Source organism: Oncorhynchus mykiss, chromosome 6 (genome assembly GCF_013265735.2).
Source record: "Oncorhynchus mykiss isolate Arlee chromosome 6, USDA_OmykA_1.1, whole genome shotgun sequence".
Taxonomy (NCBI): domain Eukaryota; kingdom Metazoa; phylum Chordata; class Actinopteri; order Salmoniformes; family Salmonidae; genus Oncorhynchus; species Oncorhynchus mykiss.
In genome coordinates, this window is record NC_048570.1 from 19,958,036 (window position 1) to 19,973,054 (window position 15,019).

Consider the following 15,019-nt stretch of genomic DNA (forward strand, 5'->3'; position numbering starts at 1 on the left):
AGAAAACACAGCAGCTAGCTGGTCTGCACATGCTCTGAGGGTGCGGCTAGGGATGCCGTCTTGGCCAGCAGCCGGGCGAGGGTTAACATGATTGAATGAAATACATACGTCCTCTGTGGAGACCATAAGCCCATAGCCCTTGTTATCTTCAGAACCTTTCCTCGGGCAGCTCAGTGTCGTTATGCTCAACCCTTAAAAAAAGGGCTTTAGCTCATCCGGTAGGGCAGCGTACTGTACTGTTTAACCATACAATTGTCCCTGGTCTCCTTGTCGTTTTTATAAGCAGCATCTCTCTCCTTCAGTTTCCCTTCAAGGCTTCCATGAATCCACTGTTTTTGATTCGGGTAAGTTTTGAAAGACACCATCGGTATCATATCATCTATACATTTTTTTATGAATACGGTGACTGAGTCGGTGTATTCATTGATGTTATCCCCAGTAGTGCCCCGGAACATATTCCAGTCCACATGGTCAAAACAGTCTTGGAATTCTAATTGGTCAGACCAGCATTGTACTGACCTGACCACCGAAATTTCCCCCTTGAATCTTTGTTTATAGGCAGGGCTGAAAAAGTCAGGAGTCGTGGTCAAATTTGCCAAAAGGAGGACCTTATACCCTTGTTAAAAAGGTGTGTAGCAGTGGTCAAGAGTGGAAATTTCATGAGTTGGACAGTCAGTGTTTTGTTTTAACCTTAATTTAACCATGCAAATCACTTAAGAACACATTCTTATTTTACGATGACGGCGTACCCCAGCCAAACCCTCCCCTAACGATGCTGTGCGCCGCCCGATCACAGCCAGTTGTGATACAACACGGGATTGAACCAGGGTGTAAAATGACACCCCTAGCGCTGAGATGCAGTGCCTTAAACCGCTGCGCCACTTGTGAGCTGCGTGTTTATAGTAATTCGGGAGCACGGACCTTTTGTTACAAGTACCCCCGCAACAACTAATGTCGCCCTCAGGTGCGCAGTCTCCAGTTTGTTCAGGGTCCAATGAAGATCATTGAGAGCATTTTTGATGTCGACTTGGGGAGGGATTTACATAGCTGTGGTGATAATCCCTGAGAACTCTTGGAATGTAAAAAAGGAGATCATTAATGACAAAATATTCCAAGTCGGAAGAGGAGAAGCTCGCAAATTGTGTATCCCCGATCGTACCACTTGGTATTGGTCATGGAGCAGACACCACCGCCTTTGTACTTGCCAGAGAGAGCCCGCTTCCTATTCGCTCGATGAACTGTAAAACCCGCTGCTTGTATAGCATCTGTTTAGATGTTGAGATAAATCATGTCTCAGAAAAACAGAGTGTGTTGCAGAATCTGATGTCTGTCAGGAAGCCCAGACACTGGAGTTAATATTCTACTAGCCCAGACACTGGAGTTAATATTCTACTAGCCCAGACACTGGGGTTAATATTCTACTAGCCCAGACACTGGGGTTAATCTTCTACTAGCACAGACACTGGGGTTAACCTTCTACGAGCCCAGACACTGGGGTTAACCTTCTACTAGCCCAGACACTGGAGTTAATATTCTACTAGCCCAGACACTGGGGTTAATATTCTACTAGCCCAGACACTGGGGTTAATATTCTACTAGCCCAGACACTGGGGTTAATATTCTACTAGCCCACACACTGGGGTTAATCTTCTACTAGCACAGACACTGGGGTTAACCTTCTACGAGCCCAGACACTGGGGTTAACCTTCTCCTAGCCCAGACACTGGGGTTAACCTTTTCCTAGCCCAGCCACTGGGGTTAACCTTTTACTAGCCCAGCCGCTGGGGTTAACCTTCTCCTAGCCCAGCCACTGGGGTTAACCTTTTACTAGCCCAGCCACTGGGGTTAACCTTCTCCTAGCCCAGCCACTGGGGTTAACCTTCTCCTAGCCCAGACACTGGGGTTAACCTTTTACTAGCCCAGACACTGGGGTTAACCTTCTACTAACCCAGCCACTGGGGTTAACCTTCCGCTAGCCCAGACACTTCGGTTAACCTCCTACTAGCCCAGACACTGGGGTTAGCCTCCTACTAGCCCAGACACTGGGGTTAACCTCCTACTAGCCCATACACTGGGGATAGCCTCCTACTGGCCCAGACACTGGGGTTAACCTCCTACTAGCCCAGAAACTGGGGTTAGCCTCCTTCTGGCCCAGACACTGGGGTTAGCCTCCTACTAGCCCAAACACTGGGGTTAACCTCCTACTGGCCCAGACACTGGGGTTAGCCTCCTACTAGCCCAGACACTGGGGTTAACCTCCTACTAGCCCAGACACTGGGGTTAACCTCCTACTAGCCCAGACACTGGGGTTAACCTTCTACTAGCCAAGACACTGGGGTTAGCCTCTTACTGGCCCAGACACTGGGGTTAACCTTTTGCTAGCCAAGACACTGGGGTTAATCTTTTACTAGCCCAGACACTGGGGTTAACCTCCTAATAGCTCAGACACTGGGGTTAACCTTCTACTAGCCCAGACACTGGGCTTAACTTTTTACTAGCCCAGACACTGGGCATAACCTCCTACTTTTGTGACAAATGCCATGGCTATTTTAATGATCACAGAGATTCAGGGCATCCCATTTAATGTCTCATCTGAAGGAGGGCAGCTTATGCTGTGTAGTTTCATCAAGAACTCCCTTTCCCAGAGGGACAAGTACCGTATTATTGCCCTCCAACTCCACATTTAGCATATTCTATTCTTAGAAAGCATAGGAGTCTGTCTGCGCTCTTTAACACCGTTTATACCAAATAGTGTCGTTCCAGGTACGCCAGTATCACAACTGACAATACTGGAAGAGATTGAGACCCGCACACTGGGTCTCCGTCTCATCCAGCATATTCTAGTCTCCTATCCAAGTATTGACCAGGCTTAGTTTCAGGGACAAGCAAGCAATGGGATGTAGGGTGGTATGACTGCTGGCACATCTCTGCAACACCTTACAACAGGTTGACCACTTTCCCATAGCAATGTACACTACATGACCAAAGGTATGTGTACACCTTCTCGTCGAACATCTCATTCCAAAATCATGGCTATTAATATGGAGTTGGTCCCCCCTTTGCTGCTATAACAGCCTCAAATCTTCTGGGAAGGCTACCCATTAGATGTTGGAACATTTCTGTGGGGACTTGCTTCGATTCACCCACAAGAGCATTAGTGAGATTGGGCACTGATGTTGGGCGATTAGGTCTGGCTCGCAGTCGGCTTTCCTATTCATCCAAAAGGTGTTCGATGGGGTTGAGGTCAGGGCTCTGTGCAAGTCAGTCAAGTTCACCGATCTCAACAGAACATTTCTGTATGGACCTTGCTTTGTGCACATGGGCATTGTCATGCTGAAACAGGAAAGGGCCTTCCCAAACTGTTGCTACAAAGTTGGAAGCACAGAATTGTCTAGAACGTCATTGTATGCTGTAGCGTTAAGATTTCCCTTCACTGGAACTAAGGGGCCTAGTCTGAACCATGAAAAACAGCCCCAGACCATTATTCCTCACCCACCAAGCTTTACAGTTGGCACTATGCATTGGGGCAGGTAGTGTTCTCCTGGCATCCGCCAAACCCAAATTTGTCTGTCGGACTGCCAGATGGTGAAGAATGATTAATCCCTCCAGAGAACGCGTTTCCACTGCTCCAGAGTTCAACAGCGGCGAGCTTTACACCACTCCATGATTGCCATTACGCATGGTGATCTTAGGATTGTGTGCGGCTGCTCGGCCATGGAAACCCATTTCACGAAGCTCCTGATGAACAGTTATTGTGCTTACTTTGCTTCCAGAGGTAGTTTGGACCTCGGTAGTGAGTGTTGCAACCAAGGACAACATTTTTTACATGCTACACGCTTCAGCACTCGGCGGTCCTATTCTGTGAGATTGTCTGGCTTACCACTTTGCGGCTGAGCCGTTGCTGCTCCTAGACGTTTCCACTTCACAATAACAGCACTTACAGTTTACCGGGGCAGCTCTAGCAGGGCAGAAATTTGATGAACTGATTTGTTGGAAAGGTGGCATCCTACAGTATGACTGTGCCACGTTGAAAGTCACTGAGCTCTTCAAATCAAATTTTATTTGTCACATACACATGGTTAGCAGATGTTAATGCGAGTGTAGCGAAATGCTTGTGCTTCAAGTTCCGACAATGCACTAATAACCAACGAGTAATCTAACCTAACAATTTCACATCAACTACCTTATACATGTAAAGGGATGAAGAATATGTACATAAAAATATATGAATGAGTGATGGTACAGAACGGCATAGGCAAGATGCAGTAGATGGTATCGAGTACAGTATATACATATGAGATGAGTAATGTTGTCACGTCCTGACCACGTCCTTTTTATTGTCTCTATTTTAGTTTGGTCAGGGCGTGAGTTGGGGTGGGCATTCTATTTTTTGTGTTCTATGTTTTCTATTTCTATGTGTTTGGCCTGGTATGGTTCCCAATCAGAGGCAGCTGGCAAATGTTGTCTCTGATTGAGAACCATACTTAGGCAGCCTGTTTGTCCACTATGAGTGTGGGTAGTTATTTTCTGTTTAGTGTTTTTGTTGCACCTTGCAGAACTGTTTGTTTGTTGTTTTTGTTCCAGTATTCATCTTTATTAAAATATCATTATGAATATGTACCACGCTGCTCTTTGGTCCTATTCTCCTTCTCCCGATAACAACCGCTACAAATGTAGGGTATGTAAACATTATATGAAGTAGCATTGTTTAAAGTGGCTAGTGATATATGTATTACATCAAGATGGCAAGATGCAGTAGATGGTATAGAGTACATTATATACATATGAGATGAGTAATGTAGGGTATGTAAACATTATATGAAGTGGCATTGTTAAAAGTGGCTAGTGATACATTTTTCATACATTTTTACATTATTAAAGTGGCTGGAGTTGAGTCAGTATGTTGGCAGCAGCCACTCAATGTTAGTGGTGGCTGTTTAACAGTCTGATGGCCTTGAGATAGAAGCTGTTTTTCAGTCTCTCGGTCCCTGCTTTGATGCACCTGTACTGACCTCGCCTTCTGGATGATAGCGGGGTGAACAGGCTCGGGTGGTTGTTGTCCTTGATGATCTTTATGGCCTTCCTGTGACATCGTGTGTAGGTGTCCAGGATGCTCTCGATTGTGCATCTGTAAAAGTTTGTGTGCTTTTGGTGACAAGCTGAATTTCTTCATCCTCCTGAGGTTGAAGAGGTGCTGCTGCGCCTTCTTCACCATGCTGTCTGTGTGGGTGGACCAATTCAGTTGGTCCGTGATGTGTACGCCGAGGAACTTAAAACTTACTACCCTCTCCACTACTGTCCCGTCAATGTGGACAGGGGGGTAGGGGGGACCTATTGGGGCGGTAAGCAAATTGGAGTGGGTCTAGGGTGTCAGGTAGGGTGGAGGTGATATGGTCCTTGATTAGTCTCTCAAAGCACTTCATGATGACGGAAGTGAGTGCTACAGGGCGATAGTCGTTTAGCTCAGTTACTTTAGCTTTCTTGGGAACAGGAACAATGGTGGCCCTCTTGAAGCATGTGGGAACAGCAGACTGGGATAAGGATTGATTGAATATGTCAATAAACACACCAGCCAGCTGGTCTGCGCATGCTCTGAGGACGCTAATAGTTGCTGTGTGTACGACATCGCCAATGCTCTTGCTAATAAACTCGCTCACCAAATCAGCGTATTCGTCTGTTGTTTGACGCAATGCGGAACATATCCCAGTCCACGTGATCGACGCAATCTTGAAGAGTGGAATCAGATTGGTCGGACCAGGTTTGAACAGACCTGAGCGTGTGAGCTTCCTTTTTTAGTTTCTGTCTATAGGCTGGGAGCAACAAAATGGAGTCGTGGTCAGCTTTTCCGAAAGGAGGGCGGGGGAGGGCCTTATATGTGTCGCGGAAGTTAGAATAACAATGATCCAGGGTTTTACCAGCCCTGGTTGCACAATCGATATGCTGATGTTGTTTTCAGATTAGCATTGTTAAAATCCCCAGCTACAATGAATGCAGCCTCAGGATATGTGGTTTCCAGTTTACACAGAGTCAAATTGAAGTTCGTTCAGGGCCATCGATGTGTCTGCTTGGGGGGGAATATATGCGGCTGAGATTATAATCGAAGAGAATTCTCTTGGTAGATAATGCGGTCGACATTTGATTGTGACGAATTCTAAGTCAGGTGAACAGAAGGACTTGAGTTCCTGTATGTTGTTATGATCACACCGCGTCTCGTTAATCATAAGACATACACCCCCGCCCTTCTTCTTACCGGAAAGATGCTTGTTTCTGTCGGCGCAATGCGTGAAGAAACCAGCTGGCTGTACCGACTCCGATAGCATGTCTCGAGTGAGCCATGTTTCCGTGAAGCAAAGAACGTTAGTCTCTTATGTCTCTCTGGAATGCAACCCTTGCTCGGATTTCATCTACCTTGTTGTCAAGAGACTGGACATTGGCGAGTGGTATGCTCGGGAGCGGTGCGCGATGTGCCCGTCTCTGGAGCCTGAACAGAAGACCGCTTCGTCTGCCCCTTTTACGTTGTTTTGGTTCGCCGGCTGGGATCCGATCCATTGTGGTGGGAAAAACAGAGGATCAGCTTCAGGTAAGTTGTATTCCTGGTCGTAATGATGGTGAGTTGACGTTGCCCTTATGCCCAATAGTTCCTCCCGACTGTATGTAATGAAACCTAAGATTACCTGGGGTACCAAAGTAAGAAATAACACGTATAAAAACTGAATACTGCATAGTTTCCTAGGAACGTGAAGCGAGGCAGCCATCTCTGTCGGCGTAGGAAGTGAGGCCATTCTGCTGACAATGTTTGTTTTCGGAGATTGCATGGCGGAGTGCTCGATTTTATACACCTATCAGCAACGGGTGTGGCTAAAATAGCCAAATCCAGTCATTTGAATGTCTGTCCACATACTTTTGTCTGATGTATGCTTTTTATTTAAGTAATATGTGTTCAGGAAGTGGAAATGTGTCTAATAAGCTATAAGTTTGTTAATGAATATTAATGAATATTTATATTTTGTGTTAAGTTATCATTTCAGTTTTACTTGGTTCCATGGTCAGGTCCAAACCCCTGTTGAGTGTGAGAAACCCGGCAGCATTGCAGTTCTTGACACACTGAAATTGGTGTACCTGACAACTACTACCATACCCCGTTCAAAGGCACTTAAAGCTTTTGTCTTGCCCATTCAACCTCTGAATGACATACAGTGCCTTGCGGAAGTATTCGGCCCCCTTGAACTTTGCGACCTTTTGCCACATTTCAGGCTTCAAACATAAAGATATAAAACTGTATTTTTTTGTGAAGAATCAACAACAAGTGGGACACAATCATGAAGTGGAACGACATTTATTGGATATTTCAAACTTTTTTAACAAATCAAAAACTGAAAAATTGGGCGTGCAAAATTATTCAGCCCCCTTAAGTTAATACTTTGTAGCGCCACCTTTTGCTGTGATTACAGCTGTAAGTCGCTTGGGGTATGTCTCTATCAGTTTTGCACATCGAGAGACTGAAATTTTTTCCCGTTCCTCCTTGCAAAACAGCTCGAGCTCAGTGAGGTTGGATGGAGAGCATTTGTGAACAGCAGTTTTCAGTTCTTTCCACAGATTCTCGATTGGATTCAGGTCTGGACTTTGACTTGGCCATTCTAACACCTGGATATGTTTTATTATTGAACCATTCCATTGTAGATTTTGCTTTATGTTTTGGATCATTGTCTTGTTGGAAGACAAATCTCCGTCCCAGTCTCAGGTCTTTTGCAGACTCCATCAGGTTTTCTTCCAGAATGGTCCTGTATTTGGCTCCATCCATCTTCCCATCAATTTTAACCATCTTCCCTGTCCCTGCTGAAGAAAAGCAGGCCCAAACCATGATGCTGCCACCACCATGTTTGACAGTGGGGATGGTGTCAGCTGTGTTGCTTTTACGCCAAACATAACGTTTTGCATTGTTGCCAAAAAGTTCAATTTTGTTTTCATCTGACCAGAGCACCTTCTTCCACATGTTTGGTGTGTCTCCCAGGTGGCTTGTGGCAAACTTTAAACAACACTTTTTATGGATTTCTTTAAGAAATGGCTTTCTTCTTGCCACTCTTCCATAAAGGCCTGATACTCCTTCCATTTCAATATTATCGCTTGCACAGTGCTCCTTGGGATGTTTAAAGCTTGGGAAATCTTTTTGTATCCAAATCCGGCTTTAAACTTCTTCACAACAGTATCTCGGACCTGCCTGGTGTGTTCCTTGTTCTTCATGATGCTCTCTGCGCTTTTAACGGACCTCTGAGACTATCACAGTGCAGGTGCATTTATACGGAGACTTGATTACACACAGGTGGATTGTATTTATCATCATCAGTCATTTAGGTCAACATTGGATCATTCAGAGATCCTCACTGAACTTCTGGAGAGAGTTTGCTGCACTGAAAGTAAAGGGGCTGAATAATTTTGATACGCGCAATTTTTTAGTTTTTGATTTGTTAAAAAAGTTTGAAATATCCAATAAATGTCGTTCCACTTCATGATTGTGTCCCACTTGTTGTTGATTCTTCACAAAAAAATACAGTTTTATATCTTTGTTTGAAGCCTGAAATGTGGCAAAAGGTCGCAAAGTTCAAGGGGGCCGAATACTTTCGCAAGTCACTGTACATACACAATCCATGTCTCAATTGTCTCAAGGCTTAAATCTTCTCTCCTTCATCTACACTGATTGAAATGGATTTAACAAGTGACATCAATAAGTGCTCACTGCTTTCACAAAGATTCACCTGGTCAGTCATGGAAAGAGCAGGTGTATCAGGTTTCAGGTAAGACCCAAGTGCAGACGGTGTAGAAGTAACAATGTTTATTGTAACGGGCAGGCAAACGATAGGTCAAGGCAGGCTTGGGTCGGTAATCCAGAGTAGGGGCAAAGGTACAGAACGGCAGGCAGGCTCAGGGTCAGGCAGGATGGTCAGGCAGGCGGGCACAGAGTCAGGACAGGCAGAGCTCAAAACCAAGATGGTGAGAAAAGAGAGACTGGAAAAAGCAGGAGCTGAGACACAAAACGCTGGTAGGCTTGAACAAACAAGACGAACTGGCATAGACAGAAAACAGGTATAAATACCCAGGGGATAAGTGGGGAAGATGGGCGACACCTGGAGGGGGGTGGAGAGAAGCACAAGGACAGGTGAAACAGATCAGGGCGTGACGGTACCACCCCTCTAGGGACGTCACCTGGCATCCTACTTGGGCGCATACCTGGTTGAGCAGGGTGCCGGCGCTGGAACTCAGAGATGAGGCCTGGGTCCAGGATGTACCTAACAGAGACTCAGCATCTCTCCTCTCTCTGGGCCATAACCCTCCCAGTCAACCAGGTACTGGAATCCCCTGCCCCGAGGTCGAACCCTCAGGAGACATCTCACCATGTGCTCCGGTCGTCCGTCAATGAGATTGGGGAGAGGGGTGGGCCTGGAAACCGGATACAAGGGGCATTCAGTCATGGGAATGAAGAGGGGTTGAGTGGGGATGCCCAGTTCGGATGCAGGGTAAGGTCCATGAGACTCACTTCGGCCCCCATGTCGATGAGTACCTTGGACTGGCCGCCCCACCGCAGTATGGCATGGAGAGGGGAGTGAGCTAGGGGAGATTAAAAATTATCTGTGATGCCCACCAGAGTACTCACTCCAACGAATGAGCTAGGTCTGTTGAAGGGACAGGCAGACACATAGTGACTGGCAGTACTGCAGTATAGACAACTCTGGGTCTCAAGTCTGCGTACCCGTTCAGCTGGAGACAGCCTAGCCCTGCTGAGCTGCATCGGCTTAGGAAGAGCTGAATCTGCAGTCTCCGGAGGCTCTTGGAGGGACTTGGGTAAGTTCGGATCCTCTCGAGGACGTAGACGCCGGGGACTTCCTTAGTTCAAATGCAAGGTGGGATCCTTGAGTGAGCGATTGGGACCACAATCGGACCTCTTCTCCCTCCTACGTTCCCATAGCCAACCATCGATCCGGATGGTTAAAGTGATCAGTGAGTCGAGATCAGTCGGAAGTTCTCGGGCTGCCAGCTCATCCTTTACCTCCTCCGATAATTCATGCAGGAACGTGTTGAACAGCGCTTCCGGGTTCCAAGTACCATCCTCTGCTAGCGTGCGGAACCCCACCACATATTCTGCCACACTGAGGGAGTCCTGCCAAAGCTGGAGTATCTTCCAGGCAGCCTCTCTCCCGGACACCGGAGCGTCAAACTTCTCACCTCCGCCACGAATATCTCCAAACTGAGGCAGATGGCAGATTGTTGCCTGGGCCACGGCGGTGTGGGAGCGAGTGTCCTCCCGGGCATCCGCGTGATAATGTACGCTATCTTCGAGCAGTCCGAGGGGAATGAAGAAGGCTGCAGCTCGAAAACGAGGGAGCACTGGGAGAGAAAGGCCAGGCAGGTTCTGGAATCACCATCGTAGCGCTCCGAGGGAGGTAAGCAGGGTTCCCGGAAAACCGGGGTGATGGCGCTGCTCCCAGTTGGGTTACTGAGGGGCTGGGAGGTTTCAGTCGTGGTAGGCTGCATGGTAGGAAACACACAGAATTTTTCCCACAATGCGTCCATTGTTAGGTCGTGACGTTTGGCCACATCCTGGAACCCTTCTATCAGACCGCGAAGCAACTCCTCGTGTCTACTAACGATGGCTCCTTGGGAGGAGATGGCGTTGCGTGACTTCCACCCCTGTCTTTTAGACATTTGGCATTATTGTAAACCATCTTTAGTTTGACTTCTATAAAGGGATGTATTTCCATAGCTGTTTTACTGTAGTTTCTCCCTTTGTTCTTTAGGATACTAAGATAACGTATCGTAATACAATGCCTCGGTTTTGCTTTCAACAAACGTACTGTGAACCCACATAAGACTGTGTTATTAATTGGGGCGGCAGGGTAGCTTAGTGGTTAGAGTGTTTGACTAGTTACCGGAAGGTTGCAAATTCAAACCCCCGAGCTGACAATGTACAAATCTGTCGTTCTGCCCCTGAGCAGGCAGTTATCCCACTGTTCCTAGGCCGTCATTGAAAATAAGAATTTGTTCTTAACTGACTTGCCTAAATAAAGGTAAAATAAAAATGTAAGTGACATTTTCAAGGCTATGTTTTTTATTCCGCCTGATCCGCAGCCTGATAATGAAATATGCACCGTAGTGTATAACATGATCAACACATTATACAATTACATCAGTCATTTCGCAGACACTCTTATCCAGAGCAACTTACAGTAGTGCATGCATACATAAGTGAAGCACACACTACCTTCCATTGAAGTAGCATCAGCACGGAGCGGTGTGATAAACAAAATTGTGATATCTATTGATTGGAGGGTTATCCACTGAGCTTCACATCTCCCCACAGATTTTTGATTTTCTCATTTGCTGCGGTGGGCTCCCTGTCTGTCCCACAACAGCCTTGCTGTGTTTCTGTTAAGATCAAAATGCAAAAGCTATTACACACTGGAGGGTTTGTCTGAATCACACCGAATGGCTGTGAATTTTAAACGCAGGATTAGGGGCTTCTGAGAGAGAGTCACAGGGGAGTAGTGCAGTCAGTTGAGTGCTAATTTGACATTTTTTACAAACATAGCCCTGGCAGTTCAGCGTTGGAGGCTGCCTGACCCAAACCACAGAACACCATGGCCAAATGTTCTTTCCAAAAGGAAATTATCTGACCGTGGTGAACGATCTGCTTTGCATATCACAAAATTGGCCAACTGTTCACACTATTGAAATCTTCAGGGTGTAAAATGTGTTATTGGTCAGACAGACCAATTAAGAGCCAAAAACTCAAGTTGACAACATCTGTAGAATTCAACCTTCACTGGTTTCTGTTATTAACATTTTAGGTACACTATACAGTAGATAATTGCTCATTGCTATAGCACAAAAAAACTGGTATTATCCTGTGCAATGATTCTAAAACCATGACTCCTTGCCTTAGAAACATGTGAAGGTCAACAACTTTTTATATATTTTGAGATCATACTGTGTCTGCATATTCCTTTATTTAATGCACCTCTACACATACCCTGTAATTCATGTGCCACTATATTATGTGGGTGTGAGCATACTTTCATTTTCAGTGTTATCAAAAACTTTTTCATCATACTGTTTATTATTATTTTATGAAAAAAATATATCCGGCTTCTAGTCACTTTCTCCTAATCCCTGCCTACATGAACATATCTACCTCAAATACTCCAGTATCCCTGCACATTGTACATTTGGTACTGGCACTGACCCTATACAGTGAATTCGGAAAGTATTCAGACCCCTTGACTTTTTCCACATTTTATGTTACAGCCTTATTCTAAAATTGATTCAATTGTTTTTTTACCTCATCAATCTACACACAATACCCCATGATGACAAAGCAAAAACAGGTTTTTAGAAATGTTTGCAAAAAAATGTGTATGTCACATTTACATAAGTGTTCAGATCCTTTACTCAGTACTTTGTTTAAGCACCTTTGGCAGCGATTACAGCCTCAAGTCTTCTTGGGTATAACGCTACAAGGTTGGCACACCTGTATTTGGGGAGTTTCTCCCATTCTTCTCTGCAGATCCTCTCAAGCTCTGAAAGGTTGGATAGGGAACGTCGCTGCACAGCTATTTTCAGGTCTCTCCAGAGATGTTCGATCGGGTTCAAGTCCGGGCTTTGGCTGGGCCACTCAAGGACATTCAGAGACTTGTCCTGAAGCCATTTATGCATTGTCTTTGCTGTGTGCTTAGGGTCGAGGAACTCTAGAGCTCTGTCAGAGAAACCATCGGCCAAGGTCCTTCTCCCCTGATTACTAAGTTTGGCCGGGCTACCAGCTTTAGGAAGAGTGTTAGTGATTCCAAGCTTCTTCCATTTAAGAATGATGGAGGCCACTGTATTCTTGGGGACCTTCAATGCTGCAGAAATATTTTGGTATCCTTCCCCAGATCTGTGCCTCGACACAAACCTGTCTCTGAGCTCTAAGGACAATTCCTTTGACCTCATGGTTTTTGCTCTGACATGCACTGTCAACTTTGGGACCTTATATAGACAGGTTTCCAAATCATGTCCAATCAATTACATTTACCACAGGTGGACTCCAATCAAGTTGTAGAAACATCTCAAGGATGGTCAATAGAAACAGGATTCACCTGAGCTCAATTTCGAGTCTCATACCAAAGGGTCTGAATACTTATGTAAATTAGGTTTATCTGTTTTTTATCTTTAATAAATTTGCAAACATTTCTAAAAATAATTTTTTGCTTCATCGTTAGGGGGGTTTGTGTGTTGATTGATGAGGATTTTTTTCTTACATTTTAGAATAAGGCTGTAACGTAACAAATTGTAGAAAAGTGAAGGGGTCTCAATAATTTCCGAATGCATTCTGTTCATCTTTCCCTGATCCTGACTAGTCTCCCAGTCCCTGCTGCTGAAAAACATCCCCACAGCATGATGCTGCCACCACCATGCTTCACCGTAGGGATGGTATAAGCCAGGTCATGAGCAGTGGCTGGCTTCCTCTCTTATTTCTCCTTTTTTCATTTCTTATTTTTATTAGTTATAATATTTTATATTGAATACTCCACTGTTGGATAGGGCTTGCAAGTTAAGCACTTCACTGTAGTTATGCATGTGACAAATTAAACTTGAACTTGACTGTTTTCCCAGGTCGAGAGTTTTATGAAACATCCCCTTATGAACCTGTGATGCCTGTTCGCCACCCTGATGCATTCCGTCTCGCTTCCATTATCTCAGGTAAGAGCGACCATTTTATGTAAAACTAAATGACTATGCCATATGAAAAGACTATAAAAATACAATGACATGTAATAAGTATAATTACAACACTAATACTCTTAAAGATAAAAGATAGAACAGGAAGGATTTCTTATTTCATGAAGAAAAAAAAATTGCTCATGGCTGAGGGAAGCGGTTTGCCCGTTTCTCTCCAATTAGGTATTTTATGGATAACATTTTTTGTCCATTTGGGCGACTCCTTTCTGTCTCAACAGCCCCAAAGCCAAAAGTTCCATTCAGCCTCTTTAAGGCTTTTATCCTCTTTATATTCCTTGGTTCTCCAAGGGGGGGTCTTGCTTACATAAACCCATGTATTTGCCTCCATATTCCCATCTATAGATTTTCCTTTCAGTTTGATTTCCTATTTGGTTTACTAATTACAAAGCAATTATTCAGCATGGGAACTATTGCTCACATTTAATTAACTGGTTGTTACTGAGAGGGCATTACTAATCAATGCAGATCTTATTATAAGACATAGCAAAAAAAAAATGAAGGTTAGATTGGAGGATCGCAGGGCCATTGCCACAGCTATAGGAGATATAGGATATAGTCACTTGAAAATCCAATCATTTTCTTTCATCCAGTTCCTACAGAAATTGCCAGAGGATGATCCAGCCTCATTTGCCAAAAGCAGTATACAGCAGAGATGCCACATTTGCTTTTCCTGGCCGATGCCTCATGCTTTGTTTCATATCTTGGAGGTACAAGAAAGACATGCTTTTTGCATAATCCCTTTAGCTTGAAGTCAGCAAATGACATGGTTGTTTGAAAATATACTGGTTTGATATATCAAAAAAGGAGAGCACCAGACAAAATATAAATTGGAAGTTGCTTTGAATACCTTGGCGTTTTAGATTGTTAAGAAGGCCATCTGCTTTTCTTTACTCTATAGTACTAAAATTGTTGGAGCTCAGGTAGCTTACGTCTTGGTTATTTTTCAGCTCATTTGAAACATGTTAAAATGTGTCTGAGACTCATTAATATGTCAATTTTTGTTACAAATGTTTCCTACACTCTTTCAAAGGTGAAAAATCTGATTTGCTCTCCTAAATCCATTTAGCCTCTAGCCCTAGGTTACTTATTATTTATCATTTGAGGACAAAATCATTGATTGTGGTAGTGGTAAAAGCCCATTGGCAAACATATAAGTAATTACACAGTTGTTCTCTGAAATACTTTTCCCTTTGATTTCAACTGCACAAAAGTGTGCTTAATCACGTATAAAACGGTAAACTGAACCGAAGCT

At 44.6% G+C, this 15,019-nt stretch overlaps 1 protein-coding gene across 1 annotated transcript in view; it reads left to right on the forward strand.

Moving 5' to 3' along the window:
• LOC110525417 (GDNF family receptor alpha-2) overlaps positions 1 to 15,019 on the forward strand; it is a 65,864-nt gene that overhangs the window by 12,167 nt on the left and 38,678 nt on the right. The window contains exon 3 of the mRNA XM_021605496.2: positions 13,642 to 13,728. Coding sequence (XP_021461171.1) covers positions 13,642 to 13,728 — 87 coding nt within the window. The remainder of the gene's footprint in view (positions 1 to 13,641; positions 13,729 to 15,019) is intronic.